A 26077-nucleotide genomic window follows, 5' to 3' on the forward strand; every position below is an offset into this window, starting at 1 on the left:
GACTGGTCACCAGCTTGACTTTATTCTGATTCTAGCTTTGAACACACATGTAAACAACAATTATGACACAATTTTAAGCAAAAAACACATAGCTGAGGTTTTACACATTTCAAAATTTCTTCCACTACCATTCCAATAGAAAAAAAAAAGGAAACAAAAATCTCTTGCAAATGTATGACTTTGAAGAGATGACATATATAAGCAAACTTAATAAAATGCCATGCAGTAGTTTCCTATATACACCTTTCTCCTATATATCCTTTAAAACTGGTATTTAAAATTCCCTTTTATTATTAAAAATACTTTTATAAAAATAAAACACTTTCTTTGTTAACTGTAGGTACAGTATCCTTTTTCCAGTGGATTCATTGCAACTCTACTTTGCAGAGTACATCATGCACTTCACAAATACCTTATCAGTTGTATGGACAAGCACCACTTGCTGATATCTGCACAGAAGTCCTGACAAAACTCTCACAAAAGCCTCCAAATAAGTTAAAAAACCTCTCTTTATTAGCTATTCTAATGAGATAAAAAACAACATCCAAGGTTTGGGCTCTTTCCTGTTTATTTTAATTGCCAGAAAAAGCAAATCTCAGATTTAGAATTTTGATTCAAACATATCAAAATACATTATTATAATCCATATTTACATCTAAGGTCTGACTCACCTTTCTTTGCCTATATGTAAAAACTAAGAATAATTTTTCATTATTACTGCCATAAAGACCAAAGTTCACAAATGCTTTTAGCCTGATACTGCATGCATTTTGCTTGCCTTTATGATGTCTTCAAAGAAAATGTCATGTTTAAATATCCACTATTTGTAAGTGGATATAAAAAAGTTTGCTATGCAAACTCTCAGAGCAAGCTGTTGAGGCAGGGCTTTGTTTCTCGGTCTGCATGTGTTAAACTCAAATTTAAGACAGTTTTAGCGACTTCTCTGCATCTAAAAATAACAGTTAACATTTTTAGCTATACAAATACAGGGTTTAAGAAGTCATCAAAAAAATCAAAAGGGCTGACCATTTCCTGCAGCTCAGAAGGCTTTGAGTTCTAAACCATTTGTTGATTGTCTTGCAATCAAGGTGGTCAAAAAGTCATTTATACAGAACTGAATCCACAACCTGTGACTAGTCATGTAAGCAGCCCTGGTATCTAGAAGCTATTTAAATATGCAAATATAAAGAAGAGATTTGACTAAATGCTGCTTTAGCATTTCCTGACAAATACAAATCTGGGAATGGCCTTTCACAGTACTTCACCTCAATGGAAAGTCTCATTTACTGCTGCCTCCATTACACACACGTGTGAAAATGCCAAAATACACCAGCTTGAGTACAGAAACACAGCTGCACATCTCCAGAGAGTATCAAAAATCTGACTACCTTGCAATAATTAATTAAAATCAGAGGCTTGTGAAAATACAGTCAGCTTACCTAAAGGAAGAAAAATAGTGGTGATCCATTGCTAACCTAATATTCAGTATTCAAAAAAAGTCATAACAGAACACCAACAGAAACAAAAATAGCTTAGGGTTTTCAAATATCCTGTTATTAGCTAGAATCTTCCATTACCCACACTGGCACTGAATAATTGAAAAAAGCATGCATTTAAATAGCTTTTTAATTCACAGGTGTTAGAACATAGGAAGTACCTCTTAATATTCAACTTTTTCAGCAATATGAGACTGCAACAGTGTCACCTTACAACACACAGCTATTTCTACTAATGATCCATGAGATGGAATCCACTCCAGGCTGTAACACATTCTACCAATAAAGAAATGAATCCAAACTTTTATAAGTACAAAACAGGCAATACATGAAAACCTCATCTTCAGCTTCTGTTTGCAAACAGGTACCTATTCCTTACCTGCTTGCTGGAGAAGAAAATAACAAAACCAATACTGCTAATTAGACTATCAGGAAACAGGATATCACAGCACAAATAGTTTTATTCAGGTCAAAGATATGCAAGTCTGCTCCCATGGTTCTTTCAGTAAAAGTGAACAGAGACTGAACTAAATTCCCTACCTTGATTCTCAGATCAAGTTTTAGAAATAAGAACTATTGCTATACTATCTATAGAAAAACAAATGTAAAGAATCCCCCCCTCTGCCCTCCCCAGGCAGAACATTGCACCATGGCACTGAAAAGCTGAAATGAGACTAAAGCACTTAATACTACCAGGATAACATACATTCATTTAATGCACATTGGCATCAGCTGTACAATCTTAACATCATATGTTGAAGGTAAAGCAAAGTTTGGTAAAATCTTCATATAGAACAATAAAAGCAGCAAATATTTCCCCACCATTAGAACTAAAAACAAGTTTAAGTCTACTTATAACATCTCTAAAAAAATCCACACCTACAAAAAAGCAATGACTTTGTCTTGGACAAAGATGGCCTTGCCCTGAAAGCAGGGTGGTATTAAATAAAATATTTCTGATTATAAGTTGCTACTTCATGTAAAAAAAAAGCATTTTCATCTGGTTTTCTCCAAAGCATTTGTGAGCTTGATAGGGTATGATACCAGTTTATTTAAACTTTTGCTTTCCTTGCTATTTTTAGTTTGTGGAGGCTGGCACAAAACATTTACTAAAGCTTAATGGCTTGTTGTCTCATTGCTATTATTACAAACCACTGATGTGGAAAGTTGTTAACTGTGCAGTTTGAATTCATAGGTGCTTGTTTGCCACTGGTTGACATCAGCATTGATCATGTTGCGCTCGGTGAAAGTGACGCAGCCCTCGGAATCGATGAGCACCACCGTGTTCGTCCTGCAACAGCCAGCAGCAGCACAAGGTTACACCTGGGCTCCATCTCAGGAACTTCCAGCCTGCCATCCCTCGCTCCAGAATGTTTTAACCCCCCCCACCCCTTTTCTTTTTTTTCCCCGAGCACATCAGCAACAGAAGAGTAGGGCAGAAATCATCCTGACAAGTTCAAATGGGCATTTTCAGTCTGTCCTTCTGTCATGCCACTGCTTTGATTCCCTGCTGCACTTGCACTTGTTCTGTGAAACACACAAACCTGCTCACTGCAGAGAGTATGGTAAAAGCTTAAACTTAGTGCAAAGTGCTCCACTCAGAAAGAAGTAGCATAAAACTAAGTTTTTCTTCACACCCTACATGTACCCATAAGGATTACTGATATCAATAGTACTCTCTTCATCCCTTTCTTTCAAGTCAATTGTATATGTTAATTATTATCACAGGGCATTGATATATGATCAAGAACAAGGTGTCTCTCTAGGAACTTTCCAAAGAGGAAATTTGTTTTCATGAAAAGCAGATGCCAGTTGTGCATCTATTCCACTTTGCCTTGGCTAGGCTGTGATTTCTCCATGGACACTGCAATACCCTCCCACAAAGGGATGACTGACAGTAGGAATTTTGCACCATCCTGATCTGGTGGCCTTTCCCAAGTCACTTCACAGTTGTTCACTCATACAAAAAAGCACTTAATTTCCTCATAAGAAAGTGAGGCCCAGTTAACAACCTCTATTCACTAAGCCCTGTTGCTAAGGGAAAGGTTAAGTGTGAGCATACAATTATAGCAGTAGGGAGACTTGAAATGTGTGCTAATTCACCAGGAGAAGGCCAGTATTTCTACCAAGTTATCCCTGTTTCCTTTGAAATGGCTGGATTCCAATCTGTGAAGCAAGGTGCTTTGTTACCATGTTAAATCTTCATTATCCTATATTAAATATGTTCTTTTAATACATTTAAAGAAACCACTGTAAATACTGAGTATCTCCTCTCAGAATACCAACTTAAAATATCTCCAGCAGTGAGCAGTCTGCTTATCAACTCCCACCTCTACAGAGGAAATACTATGGCTGACCATGCCACAGACCAATCTGACAAAATTATTGGCAGACTTTTAGACCAGCAACAGGGTTCACCAGCAATTTTGTCCCACTGAAGATTAAATGAAGATTTGCATTGCATTATTCTATTCTTCTTGCAGCTTTGGTGGAACAGTCAGAGCAGAGAGTGAGAATACCTCAGTAAAAACAGCAGCATCAGTTAGGGAAGAAATGGAAATACAGGTTCTGCTGAACAAGAGCAATAGGTTCTTAATGTATGAAAATGGCAGATCCATTTTATGATGCAATGTCTAAGGAAAACTCTGATTTAGCAATGCAGGTGACATGATTCCTGCTTGTGGAGGAGAAATGTGTTCTGCAAATCTCTGGTAAGATCAAAGTTAGATGTGCTCAGATCTGCTCTTACACTGGGGAAGCAGGAGAACTGTATTATCTTGTCTGGGACAAGGTAAAGCTCTCCATCAAAGATGAACCACAGTGTGAGCTTCAAATGCTCTTCAGCAGCAAACCCCAGACACTCAAATACTGACCAAGGAAACAGTACTGAATTATACCAGATTAATATCTTAAAAAAAAATTAAAGCAGTCACTATAGAATTTAACCTTTCAGGAGCACAATTTTGACTGGAGGTGTGCTTTGATGCAGTACACATCTATTTCTGGCTCTGTTTTTACCTTGTTCCGTACCCCGGGCAGCGAACGCACAGAGCCGCGTACTTGTTCAGGATGGGGCGGATGTAATCCTTGCCTTGGTCTTCAATTGCAGGGTCTGGTAATTGACTGGAAAAAGTAGGAAAAGAGTTTAAAAAAAAAATCTCTAACATGAACACATTCATCCCTCTTGATCTGGAAGGAGTTCCAGGACATCCCTGAGATCACAGTCAAAGGCAGGGCTGAAGCAGAAGAGAGGGGGTAAAGGACAAAAACCCATCAGGAAAGAATGGAATTCTGTGATTAAACCAACCACTGTACCCACTACATTCCTGTAATGTGCACACACAAAGAGATCATAAAGTAATATGAAACAGGATATTTTAAGAAAGTTCAAAGCTAGTGCATATCCACATGTTCATATTTATTATGAAAAGATCATTTCATCTTGAAGTGTGATTTGGAAAGATTACAGGCTTAGTTTTAAATATTGCTTTTTGTAAGTAAATATTTCCCTTTTATAGTCAGATCGTTTCAGATGAGATCAAATGGAATTATTGAACATTAAGGGAAGACCATTTGACTATGTTGTATCTTATACCTTTGTCTTCTTACTAGTAAAAAGTATAAAGTCTAACAATTTTTAAAAAATCACTTGATGTGATAGACGAAAAAAGCTATTAAGACAGCTTAGCAGACTCCCCAATTACTAGTCATTGCTCAGATGTCTGAGTTCTTATACAAAACTTTATTTTGAACCACTGAAAAATGCCACATTCATGAATGCTGGCATTAAAATTTGCCGTAAAGTTTGGGAAATTGAATCTATATACCAGAAACGGCTTTGCTTCAACTCTAATCTCTTCCCAGACAGATAAAATTCAAGGTAAACATGAAAGTTACCAGATTGTGATCAATGATATGGATTTAGATCACAGCACCTCCTGTATCCAACTCCATGTGTGCAGAATGTAGTGCTATCAACTTCCTTTCCTTCTCAAGATCCAACTGATGGGCTCAGGCTCACTGTGCCATCAGTTGTGAGTGCAGGAACCTTCCTTCATCTCAAACTCATCTTTTGGGGACTACCTTGACTGAAACTTACTTGACTGGAACTTACTTGACTGAATTGTACACACACTTCCTTTTCTCCTTCCCCCATTTAGCCTGGAACAACTGCACTCTTGAGGAAGGCAGCTGTACTTTGAAGTGCTGCTTCTCACCCTCTGTCTACACTCTGAGCAGCAGTACAGAACAGTAAAACCTACTAACACAAACCTGCACCTGTGAGGGTGCTGAGGCCCTGGCACAGGTTACCCAGAGAAGCTGTGGGTGCCCCATCCCTGGAGGTGTTCAAGGCCAGGTTGGATGGGTCTCTGAGCAACCTGGCATAGTGGACAGTGTCCCTGTCCATGACAGTGGTTGGCACCAGAAGATCTTTAAGGTCCCTTACCATATAAATAATTTTATGATCTATGTAAGTAAGTGCTTTCTTAAGTGCAGTAACCAAACTTATGTAAGCCTTCAAAAAGCTGACAGCAAGCAGCTTGCACATCCCTAGGCATGCACTCATTGCCCTTACTAAGAGAAGAGCAATCTTTAAAAAAAAAAGGGCACAGAGAAATCAGTGCACAGCTGATGAGGTCTAAAACTGCAGTAGCCTTAATTGTGTCTCCTGCTTAAAAATCAATACTGTTGAAAGTCAGGCTCTGTGAGAACACTGCTTTCAATTAATATGAAGGTAAAGTGCTTTTTCCCTTCAAAACAGTTTCTATATGCATGTTTTTAAATGGGTCATATTGTATTTGAGTAAATTGCAGCTATCACATTCTTACGGCTCCTGATTATTCATCACTGTAAGAAGCTCCTTCACCAAGTCTTCTTTGGTGAGCTCTTGACTTCTCTTGACCACTTCTGTGAAAAGCTGCTTCCCATACTGAAGTTTCTTCCATGGTGTATCCAACAAAGAATTACTCAATCCATATATTCCTACAAACATACACAAAAAAAGCCCAATTTAATTGGAAAGTGCATTCTGGTGATTGCAGTTGTTGTTACAGATTTAAAAAATTTTAATAAAGTCTAAGTGACTCCCCAGCTAACCTTTACCTTCAGGTGTTCCATAAACACACAAGCCCCATTACTGAACAGGAGAATAGAGCAGGCTCCCATCTTATGCTGGGCTGTGCTGAAGCACTCCCCTCATGCTCATGCTCAGTACTTGGTTTTAGTTGTACTCTAATTCACATCCACAGCAGTTAGCTTAAATTTCTGGTTTGCTAAACCATGAAGGCACAACAGAATTTTATAATTTCTGCAATCTAGTCTTGTCCAGTGTAGGGATAATAATCATAAGTTATCTTTGCCTCTGATTTTACTCTTGAAAACCACTGCAAAGCAGCACTGCATGACAAGAAGGACCCTTCTCTTTAGAGGCACCCTCTCACCACAAGCCAGACAAGAGAGATTACCAAACATCCTCTCCTCCTAAAGGCAGCCATGTACACAGGAGTGTTGTCCAAGCACAGAGACCAGAACCATCTTTGGTACAGTCTGAAAAAAGTCTGTATTAAAATCTGGTTTATGTTTGTAGCTGTACAAAATCTAACAGTTGTTTCCAAAAATTTCTGCTGCAATAATTTGCCTACTGGCAGCCACATTTTGATCAGGAACCTAAGCAGGCAAAGTAAGGCTCTGCCATCAACTGTTAGCAGCCAGTTACACTGCTCAGAGCCTTCCATGTGTCCTGGTTCCATTCAAACTGCCTTTTTGATGATGACTTCTGGAGCATTGCTCTCTGTAGCTAGCTAGCAAAGAACTAGATTTAAAATATTTTAAAATCAATTCACCTGATAAGACAGATTGTATTTTTTTTTAAAGCCAACTCTGTCCCTGGGGGAGCATAGTCATACTGTGACCTTCAAACTGCTGGGTAAGGGCAGTTAGGGTCAGACCCTTTGAAAATTCCATTCTCAAGACAGACTTCTGTTCTTCTGCCATAATTACCTAAGCAGGATTCCACTAATTGCACTGCAGGTGGGTACATACACTGACATGGATAGAAACTTTTAATGAACTATTGATTCTTTACTGAAAGTTATTAGCAAAAACTTATATGAATTGAAGGACATTTGGTAATTTCTTTTAAAGAATGCAAAGAAAAAGTCAGTGAAGACAATGCTTAAGTAGCTAAATTACTAGAACAATACGGAGCTACATAAGAAAAAGTAATATTCAGACCTTTCTGAAGAAAACCTACCAGCATTTAGGAAAACAGGTTCTGGTTCTCCTCTGTTTCCATAGTAGCAAATTACATCTCCTTTGGTGGTACTGAAAAATATAAATACAAATTTCTCCTTGAAAAGCCATCAGCTTCTATATTTGATTATGCTTTAATTTCATGCAATCTTTGAGCACATTAAGATGCTTCTCCCACTGTTGCTCCTATGATACCAGACATTGATGTGTTTTATTACTTTCCTCCTCTCAAAACACTGCACCATTATCAGGAAGTAGCATTATCATTTTTAAACATAACTGCAGTAAAATTCAGTAAAACCCCATAACTTCTGCATGGAAGTAGCCAGGTTTAATGACAAAAACCTGATTTTGATTAACTGGAGATTTAGTTGCTTGGGAGAATGGGGCATGTGAAAACAAAGGAACTGTCCATCACAGCAAGTACCCTTTTCCCCATCACTTCTTTGAATCCTTCCTGCATTCTAAGCCACTGACTGCTGTGGGCAACTTTAGATGGCAGAAGTGCATTTCAGGCCCACTTCCAGCAATGCTGCAGGGCATGGCTGGGTCCTTTGTGCATTTCTTGGCTGTTTTCAGATCCCTGTAGTCACTGAATCTCTCTAATTGTAGGCACTGGCTGCAGCACTCACTCTGTCTTGTGCACAGAGTACAGGGAGGGTCTTGCACAAGGTTCAGAGACAGCTTCAATATTGCAAACAACTCTTATTTGACAGAGATGCTATCAGCATATCCAAACAGCAGGGACCTACATAGTCACACTGATACTGACAACACAAACACCAAACCAACTGATAAGGGAAAAAAAGAGAAAGTAAGTCATCAATAAGCCTTGTGTGTCCTGTGGGAAATGGATTGCCATTAGATGGCTCACTCTCAACATCCCTCACTCAGCTGACATGGAATCGTGATTCCTCACATCACTTCCAGTTGTTGAGGTTTGGCTTTTTTTTTAATTTGCCAGAATACAGCAATGAGATCTAATTCTGTATTTCCCCTAGTGATTTACTTGCTCACAGTTACCAACACATTCTCATCATAGTTCAATTTTTAATTTGTCTCTCAAGTTCCAGCTCCTTAGACAGCACATAGAGTTTCCAAATTGGAAAACAAGAAAAACAACCCAACGAAAAACCAAAACAAACAAAGAACCCCCAAACACAAAACTTGCAGTTAAGACTGAATTTGGATTAAGTAGCACGAAGCATAATACAGAAGAAAAGCTATTTCCAACTCCTCATTTTTTTCCTAAGATAAAAAGGAGTATCTCTGTGCTGATGCAAATCAGAGTATATAGAATGCAATCTCATTAATGATGTACTGGAACTTAAATTGCTCTGCATAACTTAGCATCCGCTACTCAAACCTTAATAACAAGCAAAACAGTCTTGATTTAGCTGTTTATATTCTTCTTGAAAAGCCATTATGAAAGACATTCTACAGTGTCCTTTGCAAGACAGCCAAATGAAGAAGGAAATATTAACTTATTAATTATAGAAGTCAGAGAAGTCAAGAAGAGGAATATGAAAAAAGTCCCCATAAAGCAAAAATAGGAGTGCCTTTCTCTGTGCACTACTCTTCCTCCTCCCAAACCCATAAGAGCTGTCTGATACCACACAGAAAGATCAAGTTTTTCAGCAGAGGCAGAAGACAGCAATCATAGCAAGCATATTGTGTACACTATTTTTATTGTTAAATATCATATAGGACATAACATCAGCTATGACAACATCAGTTCCTCAATTAACAGTTTATTGACTGTTAAAAGAAACACGTAATATTTCTGAACTTTCCTCTAGTAGCTTAAAAGACATTTATTCTCCTTATCTTTTTCTTCTCATCCTTAAGATCCTTGTTCAAATTTATTTATGCTGATGTCAAGACTTACTGACCACCTGAACTCTTCACACACGACAGCCAACCTAAGGTGTCTTAAGTTAGGACATCAGAAATCACACAAACTATTGTATTGGTGCATTAACTCCTCTCTTTTCAAATACCTGCTGTAGAAGGCCTGTGAAAAGATCAGAGCCATTGTTATAATCTGAAGTCTCACAAGACAGTGTTAGATGGAAAGGTGGACAAATGGCCCAAGGAAGCTCTGGAACACAGCTGTAAGACAAGGCCTGTCACAGATGAGACTGCATGGTGAGTAAGCTGGCACTGCTGACTTCCTTTAGAGCAGCTTTTTACATGAAAGAATATAATCCTCTAGCATCTCTTCCAAGATTTGTGTCACTGAGAAATTCAGTAACAAGATCCCCTGGAGTTTATCGAGAAGACAGGGAATACACACAAACTGCAGGGTCACTAATTCAGGACATTGGGATTTTATGGCATGCACACTCCCCCAGGAGTGTTTTCACTTACCTCCACTGCAGCACTGCTGCTGCCTTCTGTCAAAGGAAGACTAAAGCCTCCCAAGAGACTTCTGAAATGGGGATACTTTCAAAATTTAGTTCACTGTGCCACTCAGGTACTCTTTCTTTTATCATTTGGCTCTGCCTATTCCCTTCCTACTGTTTACAGGTACTCAGAACTGAACATCAAAGCAGAAGCCAAGATGAAAAAAAAATCACTGTAAGCTTGATCGCAGCAACAGCCTCAAAACCCTGGCCTGCACTCAAGATTCTCTTCCCTCCCAGCCTTACAAGTACAGATACCAATTTCACTGCAGAAGTAATAAAGGCATAATTAAAGTGATGACAATAGGACCCAACAGACATATTTTTAAATCCCAGCCATAGCTGACAGCAGAAAGAAACTAAAATTATGCTGTTAGATACCTCATACTGTCAAAAAATGTAAGCAATAATAAATGTTCTAGGAAATATTCTAGGCAGCACAAATCTCAGTAGTAATAGAAGCTTCACAGCAACATGAAAGCTATGCAGAGTTTGCCACAATCACTTCTTAATGTTGATGAAACATAAGCAATGTCCTTCTGCACTCCTGCCCTGCTTCACCTTCAAGGTGGCTCCAAGTCATGTCCAACAAAAACTCAATGAAAGAAAAAGGAAAAAAGTAGTGAGGCAGTAAAGCTGCACAGAGTGTGGTTATCACCAAGTGATCACTCCCCTGGGCACTGAGCTCTACTCTGCTACAGACAAGGACACTGGATTGTTTTATGAATAATCTGTGCATGTATTTTTTGTGCAAGAACAAAAGATGAAACTGGCAGCAACGCTGAAATGCTGTACAGTAGTTTCCAGTAAGTAGTATGGTTCACAGATTCATTTTCTTTTCTTCAATGTTCATGAGCTAATCAGATAACTCTTTCTGTTCTGAAGCTAAAAATAAACAAGCAAACACCAAACCACCAACTGTAAAGCCCAAACATGTACCACCTACCATCAAATAAAATGGTGAAAATAATTCTGCCAGACACACACAGCATACAAAGTCTGCCTTAAAACAAACTCTGATTTTGTTGTTAGTGTCTAAACATTTCTTTGGCACTGTCCTAATATTTTGGGCCAGGCAGAAGCTGACAGCAGAGGAAAGAGATAAAAAAGTTTTTCTTTCTTTTGACATTGGACTGTCCCTCCATCCACTGGAAGTGACTAAAGATCCACGCAGAAAATACCTCATTTTCATGAGGGAGCCACAAGAAGCAAGACAGGTATACTCTGCCAAAGGTGATACTGAATTAGGAAGTGCATGAGAAGAAAAGGAAATGAGCTTACAGAGCAATCCCAGGGACTTGACCATCCATGTTCTTTTCATACCAGCACTCTGACCCTATCTCACTTTGAAAAGGCACCTAAATCCAATCTCTGGAGAGCAATCAAATCCTTCCCACCCAGCCAGGTCACATTAACCATGCTGAATGACAGCCTGCAGGTGATGGTATAGTTTAGTACATTTTCCCTGCAGGGGTTGAAAACTGCCTGTGACAGGGGAGAACAGACAAGTTCACCCAAAAGGCAATTTTCTGTAATCCCCTCCAGCTGACTTGTTTGTAAGGCACAATTTGTCTATTCATCATGGAGAAAGTGATTCACTCCTGTTCCACAGGGATCTTATTGCACATAAACTAGATGGGCTCTAACTGACAGCCTGTCAGAGGCTACACTTGCTGAGGGGGTGACAAGAAGCTGCCAATTTGTCCTTCAGGGCAGTCTGGATTACACACTTGGCAGTAAGGAACACAAGTGAGATGCTGCCACAACAGCCCTGACACAAGTTTGAGGTACCCATGAAAGGCTGAGGAGGTGTAGCAGTAGATTTGTTGAACACAGGTTTTCCCCAGGACAGAAATGATGTCCTGATCATCAACAAAAGCAGCTCACTGCCTTCAGGTATTATCACAAATGGAGAAAGAAGGAAAACCCCTTTGAATATTGAGCAGGTATTTACTTTACAGAACAGTCCAGCCTCTGATAACCTTGTTCCTTTCTAATCAGACCTACAGACAGCAAAAATGAGAGGAGTGGCAACACTGCCTTCCTGGAAGCCAATTTTGCAGCTGCACAAGATTCCAAACAGACACTGTTTGCCACATGCTATAATTCAACATAAAAGTATGTTTAGCATAAGTGAATAAATATTCATTACTCTCATACTCAGCAGGTACACCCAAAATGATAAACTGAAAAATCAGAAAAATAAAAGTACTAAGTAATTTTCTTAAAACAACAAATCAATAGTGTTTAAATTGATATAAAGAGATGCCACAGAGTAAATAGATTATTACACTGAAAGTGTCAAAACCCATGCATGTTAAAAATAAGAGTCACACTAAGCTGTGGAAATAAACAATGAGATTTTATAACCTGTATAGTTGTTTCCAACTCCCTTTCTTGTATTACTGCACCTGTCATCTAGCATACTGTCATCATAATCATACTGAGAGAAGATAAAATTGCTTTTTCTGAAGCGTGTACCTGAAGATTCAAACATTGTAAATCTCTCTAAATATGCTGCTTACACTCAGCAGAATGTGCTCAGGTACACCCCTTCCCACCAGTGCTTCATTTACACTTTCAATCTGACTTTCCCCTCCATTTCACACACTCTAACAGAGCCAATCATTGTTGGTTACACAATGGAAGAACACATTAAGGACAGTCCTCAATCTTTGTTTTGAACAGTAACATGGCCCAACAAAATATCATCAACTACAATACCATTTTCTATTTACACAGAGAAGTAGCTCCCGTTCATATACCACATTTCTCTTTGGAGTAATTCTAATTTCCTAAAATGACAAGTTTACAAATATTATTGAAATTGCTCTGCATCATTAGCTTGCCAAGAATTTCATTTCATCAGAGTGTCCAAGGCTAAGGACATGTCAAAGCAGAGAAGTTAATCAACACACACAGCTTTCAGAGTGATACTCAACAAGGAATTATGACCTGTATCAGCACAGAAAGACTATTCAATTGAGCATACAACTCTCTATCACCCCAGCATGGAGGAATAAACAAACAAACCCAACACAGGAATGATTGCCTTAAATAAAATCAATCAAACCTACTTTACCAGCATCATACTAGCAGCCATTATGACTATTCTCTTTTCCTACATTAAAAGGAAGAAACTCAAACTTACTGCTTGCTATGTCACACCTTGGATATGATGTTTGCTTGAAAACATCGATTTCTTCTGTTGCCTTTTCAGTAAAAGATAGCCTTCCAATTTATGCAATCTATCCAGGCAGCAACATACAGCAGAAAGCTCAGAAAGTCAAATCCTCTGACCATGGTAAAAAATAATTTAGGCAACTGAAAAATTTTGGGAAGTCTCTGGTGAGATGATGAACTTTATAAAGTAGAGAGTAAAAAGACCAAAAAGCATCAAACCCTCCAACTCCCTGGCCATCTTCTGGACTGAATTTCTGGAAACATAACCTATATATTTATTTCTAAGCAGGCCCACCAAGCAGAAATACACTCATGGTATCTTCACAGAACTGCCTGGTAAGTCTGAGCCATCAGCTGAAGGAGGTCTAATACAGAAAGTGAAAAATGTAAATACAAGGCCAGTTAATGAGAGGGTGCTAGAAATGATTTCCACTGCAAACAGTAAACACTCTGGCCTTCTGCTTTAAGTGCATTCCCAGAAGCATGCAGAAAAGCAGAGTGGGAGAAGGCCCTGCACCATCAGGTTGTCTGATAAGATGAATGCTCCTGCACAAGTGTGCCAAAGCAGCAGTGTGCCCCTGGCAGTTCAGCTGTGCTCCCAGGCATGCAGTGTGCATCCAGCTGGGAACTGACACAGGGCCTGGAGATGCCTCAGCCCTGCATTTCCATTCTTCCCCATCAGGCAGAATGCAAAGGCAAAGTAGCAGATGTACTTGTGCATAGACACATGCACAAGCAGTGGAAAGCATTGTGCCAATCACACTGATTATAATTAAGTATCTAACATCCTTTCTCAGCTACAGAAACTTTAAGTTAATGTTTATTTGTCTTGTGATGATTTTTAATGTTTAAGGAAAGATTAATGACACAGACACTCTGACAGGAATAATAGCTTGAAAGCTTTCAGCTGTTCTAATCCTGCTGCAGCATGTCAACTCTCAGAGAAAAAAAGGTGTCTGAGAAATTATGAGCTGACGTTTTGTCTTCTCAAAATACAAAAGCCAGAGCCTCCAGGGTAAAGACTGGCTACAGCCTATCAGGGAGTTGCAAGAAGTTTTGTGGGAAGCAATGGTTAGAATACAAGATAGCTCTCCCGTGTTTGAAAGATAAACAATAACAAAAGAAAGAAAGACTGCAATAAAATTAGGCCCTTGTATGCCAATTAGCAAAAAACATGAGCTCTAACTAGTTTGTGACAGGGTTTGCATTGTTACACTTTGGTGCTATGAACCTGTATGTACAGCACTGTTATTGTCTTTCTCCCTCTGACATTTGAACTGTGATGTTTCATAGACTTACTTCAAGTCAGCTGCTAATAAATTAAATCCATTGTAAAGATGTCCCTCTACTGAAACTTTCTTCAAGTAAGAGTAGCTGTCCAGATCTGCAGTCAAGAAGTTTGTTACAAGAGCACCTAAGAAAGAGAAGTACATAGAGCAACTTGTATGTGTGTGCTCACTATTCTGACAGCCCTGGTAAAATAAACAGAAAGATAAAGATTCCTGTTGCCAACAGGCTGTAACAGTGGAAGAAAACCCCAAACCACAAAACCAACCCAAATAACGAACCAACCTTTAAAAGTCTTACATCATTGTACCATATTCACATTAAGAGCATGACTTATACTCTGAAGAACTCAGTCAAAAGCTCTTGGTGAAATTCTAAGAATTCACATTTACTAACTATTCTAGACTGGATGCACCTTTTGTCCTCCTCCCACCTTACAAATTCATTCTTGTCTTGCTTCACTTCCCTGATATATGACCCTAAAATGAAATACAAATGACATGGTTCATTTGTTTCTCTGTATAACATGGTTTGTCACTGCAATATATTCCCAATCCAGTACCATATGACAGTTACACACAAATCTATTTTCACTTTAAAAAACCCCACAGATATGCTGTTCTGAGCATCCTCTTTGAAAGAGGGTTTTTTCTATTATTTCTTCTCCTCTGATTTATCAATGGGGAAGAATCTTTTAGGCTATCTCCAGCATAATCCAAGCTACATTCCCTGACAAAGGTGTTTGAATATGAATATGCACTTTAAGAAGTCTACTGTAATCTAAAACTAGCTCAATGCTTGGCTAATTTTTCTGCCTGTTAATTAGAATTACTATGCAGAGGAGATGGTGCTGCTGCATAGCTTGTATGAATGTGACTTCAGGCTCCAGGCACTACATCTTGTTTTACTTATGCCTGCTTGATCAAGAAATCATTATCCAAGTCAAGTTCCTCACATATGTACTCAAACTCATCAGTTACAAATTTTTGTTTACAGCACATAAACATTATTTTTGTCCATAAAGCTGTGTTAAGAAAATTAATATTGTAATCATCACTATTTTACTGGAACATCAGGGCTTGTTTGTCCACTTCCTTTTTTATTTTTTATTTCAACTCTTCCATACCTCTTCCTTTTGCATTTTTATCAATCTTTGGCTGCATATAGTTTGTCAGGGCTGCCATCTTGCCTTTCTTACTGATTCCCAGCCATGTCCCTCCTTCTTTTCCCTCTTCCATATCCAGACCTAATGGAACAAGTAAGAGTTATGTTATTAAATAATTAAACTTAAAAAATGTTTCAAACTCACAACATGTTTTCCTTAGATGTATAAGGAAGAAGAAAATTTCTTATTAGAAAGGCAACACCACCACCCTAATAATGAAAAAACCATGCCATGATTCCCTTATATAACAAACCACTCAAAACAGCAAGACACACATACCACTAAGGATCTCATTGCTGCTGTCCCAGAACTCGGCCGATTTGGATGGTCTGTGGTAGAATTCATCCCTATTAGCTGCTAGAATGAGCCTGCAGAACACAAGAGGAAAAAAGACACTATTACTTACAAATTGGAACTTCACAGTACAGGCAGGAGCAGAACCCAATTTTTTCCAGAGCATTAACTCATTTCAAGCATGAAACTATCCTTTATCTCCCACCTCACCTTTGTCACTCAGTGTAAAGTTCTACTGCCATCTGACAGCAGCCTTCTCTCTGACTCTCGTGAGCAAGTCCCTCTTGGTGAGTGAATGAGGCAAGTGGGCTTTTCAAAAAGTAATTCTTACAATAGAAGACACTGAATTAAACTGCATAAACAACCTTCAGATTCCCCAGCACAGTTACAGCTTAATTAAAGAAAATAATTATTCTTTTGAAATTATTTTTTAAAGTGTTTTTCATTGGTTGAACATGCTCACCTGAGGAGCAGATAATGGATTCAAGTAAAGGTGGAAGACAATGGTGACCCCAGGCAAGCCCTGTGTGGAGGCTCAGGGCAGCAGGGAACTGCACACAGACCTGCACAGCTCCAGGGCAGCTCCCCAGCTCCTGCTCATCAGTACCCACTACATGACTTGCCTTTATTTCAGCTGTGAGACAGTGAATGCTTCCCCTTCTCTCCAGCTATGTTGCTTAATTTAATTTTAATGAAATGCTATCTTTCAAAAACCTGCAGATTTTCTTTACCAGTTTTTCTTAGCCTCAGTTATCTTCTTCACTGTCAGTTCCTCCTGCCAGCTGCATCTCAATTACAGCTGCACAGCAGAAGACAAGTTTGCTACTGGAAACTGAAGACAGACCATACAATTTTAATTCTAATTTTTAGCCACAACACATGAGAATCAATTCCAATGACATCTCATTACTTTGTTTGGCATTCAGATGTACTTACATTTTCTGCAGGTTTCTGAACTTTCCTGCAAATTCATCTCTTTCCTAATACAGTGTTTTAAAAGAGGGCTGCAAGGTACAAGTTGCACATTAGAAATACTACAGAAAAAGAATCATAATCAACCATAGAGAAACTAGAAAAACCTGACACTTCAATGGGATCCTTTCTGTAAGGTAAGTGCTTAGTATTTTGCCCAACAAAGATAACATCTGTTGGAAAGCAAACTGTATGTACAATTTTATCTTCCAATGCAAATAGAATATTGTTCCTTTCAAAATTACATAATGTCTCTTCTTCCAGCTGATTCTAGTCTTTCAGCTATAGCCTTTCTGCTGGTTTACCAAATTTCTGTCATCTTACTTCAACATGCTCCATTAACAGGATGCAGCCTCCTTTCACAGATTTTTATTTAAATGAGTATTTCCACTGTTAAAAATATTTTGCCTGAAGTGCACTTCTCATCTCCTGAAGCTTCAATTATACTTTGCCTTCAATAATTCTTGACATGAAACTACATAGTTTCTATTAGATTAAACTCCATAGTTACTATTTGTTTATAGTATCTAAATACTAAAAATAAGCAAAGTCTTTTTTGTGTGATTGAATATTCCCCATCTCAAGTTTAATGCAGAATCCTAAATTTAGCACAAGGCTAGTATACAAAAGCATAATAATAAAAACATCTTTATTTCGTCATTTATGAAACAGAATTATAGTGAAAAGGAGCAATATTAAGTGACCCTCATCTTCTAATAAATTGCAAAAAGCCTATTCAGCTATTTTTATAGCTGAAATAATTCAACTGTATTAGGATTTACATATAAAGATTTATTTTAATATTGAGAGAAATGAAAACATGAGAAATCATTCCATTAAAGCAATTTCCTACAATGCAATTCAGCTCCAGAAAAGAGCCTGTGATTATAGCTTTGAAGCTTGAAACATTAATTTATTTGTAAGATGCACACAGTACTATTCAGAAGGATGTAAAGGCAGCATATTACCTCTGACAGTAATAAGGGACTACACTGAAGTGCTTGTTACACTGCACTAAACTTTACCACAAACAAGCCCCAAGAGGGAAAACAGAACCAGTAGCAAACCTACAGGCAGATGGATTTGTTAGACTGTCACAAGAGTGAGCTCTTGGCTTAATTAGATGCTCAAGAAAATTGACCAATATGTTGCTCTAGAAACCAGAGTCTACCTGGATGGAAAATTCTCCCAAGTGTTACAGAGAACATGTTTTAGCTTGGCTATTTTCTTCTAGCCAGTAAACTCAGTCAATCACAAGGTGTTTGTCTTTTAAACTTCTAATTCCTATTACTGACACTTTCTTTCAGTTAGAAATGCAAAGCAGAGACAGTAAGGAAAGTTTAATTGCCTGGTTTGTGATGGACAAAGAAATTAGTGTCTGCAGGTACAGGAATCCCCTTTTAGTTGGGAAAACTGTTCCAAGACCTCACTATGAAATAAACAGCACAGTGATGCCTGAACTGTCAAGAAAAATCATTCTTAGCAAGAACTTGTAGAGAGGGGTCTCACTTAGTCCAATGGCCTGGGATTTACCACCCTAACAGGGAGCTCAGATTTATCACCTGATTTATCTCAGGTAGAGAGCAAGGCACTGCTTAGCAAAAGATTATAGAGAAAATTAAAGACAATTAAATACTCCTGAATTTGGGCCAACATCTCCAAATGGTGTTGTCCTATTCTGATGCTGACAGCAAGCTGTTTTCTGATACAAATTAATAACTTCAATCTTGATGCAATTTTTTATAGCACACTATTCTAAGTTCTACTTTTAAATATTGATCATGGCAGAAAGTTCACTTGGCAAGCAACTGCAGTTTACATCCAAAGGATTTTCCCAAGAGGCATCAAATTGATGAATCTGTCTTTTGCTAACTACCAACACAAAGAGGGTCAGACCAAATAAATGGATATATTAATTCAGCATCAGTCACATCATAAACAAAATCCCTTTTCAGGTAGGCTCCAGATGCAGAAAGGAATGCACTCTGGACAACTGAGGTTTCCATTCTCATTTCCTCTCTTTCTATAGAATGGCATCTGCTTCTTAATACAAGAGGACAAGAAAACAAGTCAGTGAAAGGCACAACCATTTACTGAGCAGACTGACTGATGGTTTCTGGATGAGTACCAATACTTGTACCCTACAAAGTAATATGGAACCTATACAGTATATATAAACACAGCAATAAACCTGCATAGTCTGTTTACAGCCTGAAGTGCTTGCTGTCTTTTTATTACATGCTCAGTGTACTCAAAGATACTAATGTTAGAGATGAAATTTAAAGAGGAAAGGCTACAATGAGAGAGAAAATTATTACAGGATGTTTAATACTTTGGAAACTCACCTGCATCATCGAGAAATTCTTATAAACTGACATAGAAGCCTGCAAGCTTATTTTTTCTTCAGTTTTTGGCTAAACATTTCATACACATGACTTAGTTTATTGCCTACAGTTTTAATTGCAAGCAGATTTTGGGGAGGGGAAAGGCTAGGACACTTCTTAGAAGTCCCTTGGTTGCAAACAGGAAGCCTTAAACAGATCTACCACACTGAAAGCAGGGCACAGCTACAACTGTGATGCCCAGCAAACAGGATTCCACTTGGTTTAAATCATAAAGTAGAAGGCAGGACTTCCAAACACTGGAGTACAATATTTAAAGGACTTACACAGCACAACAGATCACCAGCAAAAGGTCCTTGATTAGAAAGCCCAAGACTTCTGATACAGTCTAAAACCAAAGGGTTCTAAAAAGGCTACAGTAACTCCTCCAATGGGGAAAGCCATGAAGTTAAGCACTACAAAAGCACAGTTGAACAAATAATACTGAGTTTGTAATTCACACACTGGCCACATAAAGGAATTGTGTAAAATACTACAGAAGCAGGTATGTTTTAACTACAACCATCTTACCTGTATGCATTTTTTGAAACTGGCCGTGGGTCAAATTTGAATAGAAGGATGCACATTGAAGAACTGATGTTTAAATCTTGTTTCTTCCACAAAGGCTCAATGCAAGGTCATTCTGTAATAGCCTGAAATGGTAATAAAGATTATCTATTACACTGCAAATTATAAAGAAATAAACTTGTAGCTGTGATGGAGCTTAAGGATTGCAATGTACTGACTAATAGCTCACAATACAAATATATAAATAAAATACAACTTCCAAAACAGAATAGTTCTAAAGACTGATTTACTAACCAAATTCTTATGTAGTTCTTTCAAAGTTATGGCTGGCTAGTTCAGATTTTTAGAGAAAAACCTGCATCAAGAAAATACTGACAAAGTGTAGAGTGCTAGCAAAACATGAAAAAAACACTGTTACGCAATTTTCTGCTCATTGCAAATAAAGCACCTTTATTTTTTCCATCTCTTAAGGAAGGCAAAATGCTTTTTTTAGAATAAAGGAGAAAATAAGACTCAAAGTGTTGCAGAAGACAGAAAAAGCCTCATTAAAGACACAGACCTGCAAATAAAGTATAACTTAGGCCAAGCTACTATCAATGTCCAGGAGAAATTATTACTGTTTAGCATTGGGTAAAAGGCCAGGAACAAATAGAAACACATGGGACATCTTGTGTCCACAGTTTACATTTTGATGAGGAGTTTCCAGCACTTGTGCTATATTTAAAATTCTGGCCATGCAGATGGAATGACAAATGTGCTTTTCATTTCAAACCAACAAAACAGTTTTCAAATATTTTGTGTTGTCCAATTAACATTTTTCTGGTAATAAAACTGTGGTCTGATCTTCACTTTTTGAGGCTGCTCAAACAATTATCAGAATGCCACCATCCAATGACAGAATTATTTTTATTGTTACTGAGAGCTTTTGCCATGCAAGGACTTTAAAGGTAAGCCAAGGGGAGAGGGAGGCAGAATTCAACAGCACAACTCTAAGGCCCTCTGAGCAACCCAACGACTGAAAAAACTTCTGAACAAAAACTGGGATTTTTAACCATATTTTCAAGATATGTGGAAAGTGTCTCTCTTGCCCTTTAATTGCTTCATAATTTGTCATAAGAGATATCAGGAAATGGATCATCTGACTACACTCACATTACCAAAACCAGAGCTGCAAGCGAAGCATTTATACAGATTTTATTTTTAAATTAACAGCTTGCCCATAGCTGCTAGCTCCTGTTCAGCACCACAACCAGCCTGCTGTTGTTGTCAGAGCACAAGTTCAGTCTTGCAGCCCAATATCCTGCAAAGAGACTCTTCTGCTGCAGGACATGAAATAACTCAAAAAGAGGTGCAACACTCCTGACACGCTTGACAAGAAAATTAGTGCACAGGAGCGTGTGTGCGTCTGTATATATATAAATATACCTCAAAGTATGTTAAATTCTGTTCCCTGACAAAAGGAATTTCCCTCCCAAGTTGACTCATAATCCATGAGCTGAAAGCAGCAGTAGCAGAGCTATCCCAACTATTCTGTGTTAAACAGTTACCCAATGACACACTCTTGGCTTTCTTTGCCTCTATCAAGTCAATCCAGAAATAACTGCCTTAGAAATTCATCATAAAATGAAGATGCAGTTCTAAATTTTGGATAATTGATTTGCTAGTCAGGTCTTTAAAAAGACTATAGCTAGCTTTATAGAGAAAATCTAACCACTTTTGAGAAGGTGATATGCCCCTTCTCAGGCTTCTATTGCTGAATTTTCAGTAGACTGCCATCATACTGGACTTGAACTGCCAGTACTGGAAGACTTGGATCTTCTACACACAGAGTATTTCAGAAACAACACTCACAGCTCAGAAGAGATCACCTTCAAATCTCTGGGTTTAGAGTTTCCCATCTACAGCACTACTGGGAGTATGCCAAGGAATCCTAAAAACTTCTATTTTTGGCAAAGTGCAAAGAAGCTCACTTGGTGAAAGCAGGGATATAAAATACAATTTTAATGACAACTGTCACTGAGTACTCTCGCTGACTATGGAGATATGGCTGCTAGGTGCCTTGCCAGAGAATTAAATGGATTACTTGATAGAAAACTGTTTGCAATTAATCACTCATAAAACCAATATTTTAATAAACAGGTTTCAGGCTCCATTGCCTGATTTATTCAGTTCCCTTCAAATAATCAAGTAGGTCCAGCTGTTCATGCAAGTTACTGGCCAGCATAAAGATTAAACAAAAACTGCCAGTCAGAAAACAGCTGCATAATAAGTTTGCAATACTCATCACAATTATCTAGAAGGACAAGTATTTTGAACACTCCAGTACCTTTCTAGAATCCCCAGTCATTATGATTAGGTACTGCTGCTTTGACAGAAAGCTTTTTGTCACCCCATGAACCTTGCTTGATGTTATAACAGTTCTTTAAGTTACATTTATGCTTTTATTAACCCCAAATATCAAACCAGCATTTTTTATCTCAGGCTCCACCTTTTTTTTTTTTTTTAGACAGAAGTGTTTAAGGCAGATAAAACAGAGCTACCCCTTTAAAACAGCAGCAACACTTAACTGGCAAAGGAGGCAGGCAATGTATTTTGGTACCTTCTTTGATTAAAGCTGACATTGCACTTGAAACACCTGTTGTGGATATTACCCTTAAATTCTTAAATAGAAGACTCAAATTTGGATATTCTGAAATTTACAGTAATTAACAAAACACTAAGAGGAAAAAAAAACTGACGAGAGGCCTGTCATAGATGTTGTAAATGCATAAACATTCAATGAAGAAGTCTTCATGCAGGTACCATTCTCCCAAGCTCATACTCACATAAAAGCTGCTGCTGCAGGCACGGGGATGAGATGAGCACACTGCACAGAGCTGGGGCTGCAAAGCACATGTGCTCAACTCAGCTGAGTCCCACAGACCAAAGAGAGGAGAAGGTGAAAAAGATTAGGCCAGCACTGACTTCCACTTGCAACTTGATCCTACAGCAAGTCCAAAGCTAGATCAAAACCTGATTTTCAATCTCCATTTCTGCAGAAAATGTGTCTTCAGAACCATCCTTAGAAATGAAGGAGGTGCCATAGTTTAAAGAGTTCAAATAGAAAAGGCTAAGTTGTGGTACAACACTTGCTTTCTGATTTTCTTTTTGAGGAGAATACAGGCCAGAATACACACACTATGCAACAAGGTGTGCAGGAAGGGGGGAGAAATCCTGTGCTCTAGGTTGGAGACAGTGAAGACTGCTCTCTGGATAATGAGCTTTTATAAATTCTAGTTTGCTTATTCCTACTCAATAAGACAACAGTTACCAAGGATGACATGATAGCAACAATCTCCTATTTCTGTAATGTTTCTAGTTTGCTGTCCAACTTATGCCTAATACACACAAACCAGCTTGTCAAGAACCACAAACATCCTGTAATTAAGCGTTCTGCTCCAAATGGCACCGCTAATTTGGAAATGACATTAAAGTAACTAACACTCTTGTTCTGTGCTACAGTACTCTGTCAGACAGCACAGTGTGTTGTTTTGCTCATTTGAAGGATCTGTTAAAAGCCCAAGTGGATACATGCCAGCATAAGGTAGCATTTAGAGGGACTTTCAGGAGAACCAAACATGATAGATTGTGTATGTTCTCTTCACAGGCTTCTAACATCATTTGGTTGATTAGAAGCAATCAGTTCACAATTTGGCATAAAACTATTTTATCCTTAGGAACTCCCAGTAGCAGGCTTTGAAAAAGGAAGCCATTTGTTATGTATTTCATATTCACAAATGAAGCATCATAAATAACATCTGTCAGTTACCACAGTGATCTCAAGTGCTTCTCAACTCATCCAAAACTATTATTTAGGTGCAGTCTAAAACACAGCTAAAAACCATTATTCACTGGAATCTGCTAGTTCTATGCACTACAACAGTAGCTAATGTTCAGCAGAGTACAGAAGTATTTTACTGTCTCTTTTGAGTATGTCTAAATGAAACTGAGCCCTACAGTCCTCAAATGCCCATAGAAGGACCATAAAATTGGATGTATTTTCTTGCACTACTGAAATGAGGTTTTTAATAGCAAACTTTAAAATCATCAAAAATAAGACATGCTTGATTAGTTGTTAAAAGTAATCTATTTTTCTCCCTCAGAGAAAAGTGTCTCCTGGCTGCATTTTTACAGCATTTTACTGTTTCATTTTTGCACTTCCCTTGTGTAGCACATGCTCCACAGCAGCAATACTAAGAACTACAGTTGAAGTTGAATAGATGGATCTATAATTTCATGACTTCCAGGTTGTTCCCTATGAGGAGCATTTATAAGTAACCCAAGCTTTGTAACCCTACCAAGGTGAAGAGTCATCTTCCCTACAAAAGACAGCAAAGCAAAAGTCCAACACTTAAGAAACACAGAAAATAACATGTAAGGTGAATGGCACTCCCGAGTTTAATGGGCTAATTTTATTTTCAGCTGCTTGATTTCTCTCTGGCGTTTTACTAGATTAGGTCCACTGTACAGCTCCCACGAGAAACAAACGCCAATAAACATAACCTTTCACCACATCGTGTTTTAGAAACAATTACAAAAATGGAGTAAAACAGCCTTTGCCCCAGTTTCGTAAGAGCACGATCAGCAGCAGATCTGCAGACTCAGAGCCTTTTGCAGGGCCTGTTCCTTAGATAAAAGCTGTATTTTTAGCTTGTACATTTCTTAGGTTTTCTTCAGAGAGGAACCCCCAAAAGACATTAGTAGTTTTCACTGTCTAATTATGACTATTTCTTGACCTCAAAGGGTCACTACATACTAAAACTTAATTTAAAAATTACTTTATTACTCTTGTACACTTACAATTACTCCTATACGTGACGCAAATACCAACCAGCGACCACCCACGCAGGAATGAAATGCCATCGCATAACCAAGGAAAACAGGTGCGAACTGACACCTGAAAATATCCCCAGAGGTGCTGCTGGATAAATTCAGGATAAAAACCTTAAGCAAATGGCGCTCAGGAGCAGCACCTTCCTTGGCGGGGAGGGCCGGGGCTGTGGCGGTGGCCAGGAACGGCACACACAGCCCCCAGACCAGGAGCCCGGCAGCTGCCGGAGGCTGGTGCCAGCTGAGGCGACCTCGGGCTGTGGCCGAGCCCGCCCTGCAGCCACGGTGACCCCCGGTTCCTCACTCCCTCCCGCGCCTCCCTCACTCACCCACGGCCGCCGCACTGCCCGTCCCCCGCGCCGCTTCCGGAGGGCGGCCGGGCCGACCAGCACCGCCCCTCCGGGGGCCGGGCCCGGCTCCTCCTCCCGCCGGTGCTGCCGGTACCGACACCTTGCCTGTGCCCCTGGCTCGGGGCCCGCCGGTACCAACACCGACACCTTCCCTGTGGGGGCCCACCGATACCGACACCGACACCTTCCCTGTGCCCCTGGCTCGGGGCCCGCCGGTACCAACACCGACACCTTTCCTGTGGGGGCCCGCCGGCACCGGCATCGACACCTTCCCTGTGCCCCTAGCCCGGGGCCCGCCGGTACCGACACCGACACCTTCCCTGTGCCCCTAGCCCGGGGCCCGCCGGTACCGACACCGACACCTTCCCTGTACCCCTAGCCCAGGGCCCTGCAGCTCCGTGGGGCGTGTGCGAGGGGCCGGTGCCACAGCGCTCGGCATCCCCCAGCGCATTGGGGAGTCCTCTCCCAGTGCCTGAGCTGCTTCTTGGCTGCCTCAGCGTGCTGCCGGCGTAGCTGGTTTCAAGCTGAGACGAGAAAATCGGGCACTAGAAAATTTTTGGAACAGATTGCCCAGGGAGGTGGCAGAGCCGCCATCCTTTGAGGTGTTTAAATCTGATAATGTGGTTTAGTGGTTTATAGAGGTTACAGTGGTTAATGAGGCTGGACTTCATGATCTTAAAGGTCTCTCCTCGCCTTGCTGATTCTGTGATTCTGTGAAGGTGTGAAATAATAATATTACTGATGTGAGCGTCAAAGTGCTCATACCTCTGAGGACAGATACTCCCAGGCTGCTGACAATCTTAGAGGGTTTGGATGCAGCTCCTGACCCCTCAGAACAAGGCCCCTGTGAGGGATGCTGCTCCCCTGACCTCCTTCAGCCGAGACTGCTTCCAGG

General features: G+C 39.4%; 1 protein-coding gene across 3 annotated transcripts; it reads right to left on the bottom strand.

Annotated features, from left to right (window-relative positions):
* On the bottom strand, positions 1-25969 carry TANGO2 (transport and golgi organization 2 homolog). 3 transcript variants are annotated; one of them, XM_036393150.2, is made up of 9 exons: positions 25948-25969; positions 19967-20088; positions 16068-16156; positions 15750-15869; positions 14636-14750; positions 7750-7820; positions 6326-6479; positions 4515-4619; positions 1-2787 (listed from the first exon to the last, which is right to left on the bottom strand). In XM_036393150.2, the coding sequence occupies exons 2-9, from the start codon at positions 20020-20022 to the stop codon at positions 2667-2669; spliced, it is 831 nt and encodes a 276-aa protein (XP_036249043.1). In that variant the 5' UTR covers positions 20023-20088; positions 25948-25969; the 3' UTR covers positions 1-2666. The 3 variants fall into 3 exon arrangements, with proteins under 3 accessions (XP_036249043.1, XP_036249042.1, XP_036249041.1); XM_036393149.2 differs by lacking the exon at positions 25948-25969 and adding an exon at positions 25162-25239; XM_036393148.2 differs by lacking the exons at positions 19967-20088; positions 25948-25969 and having other exon boundaries at positions 16068-16248.
* Between the last annotated feature and the right edge of the window lie 108 nt (positions 25970-26077).

The sequence above is a fragment of the Molothrus ater genome, chromosome 18, assembly GCF_012460135.2.
Source record: "Molothrus ater isolate BHLD 08-10-18 breed brown headed cowbird chromosome 18, BPBGC_Mater_1.1, whole genome shotgun sequence".
Lineage (NCBI taxonomy): Eukaryota > Metazoa > Chordata > Aves > Passeriformes > Icteridae > Molothrus > Molothrus ater.

Bases quoted from the DNA above. Each gene is read 5' to 3' on its own strand.
- TANGO2 (XM_036393148.2), bottom strand. From the start codon at position 16,248: ATGCTCTGGAAAAAATTGGGTTCTGCTCCTGCCTGTACTGTGAAGTTC. The intron at 7,821-14,635 runs GTAAGTCTATGA...TATATTTTTCAG, and splicing joins TTATTAGCAGCTGACTTGAA to TACCACCAAAGGAGATGTAA. The intron at 6,480-7,749 runs GTAGGTTTTCTT...GTATGTTTGTAG, and splicing joins ACCTGTTTTCCTAAATGCTG to GAATATATGGATTGAGTAAT.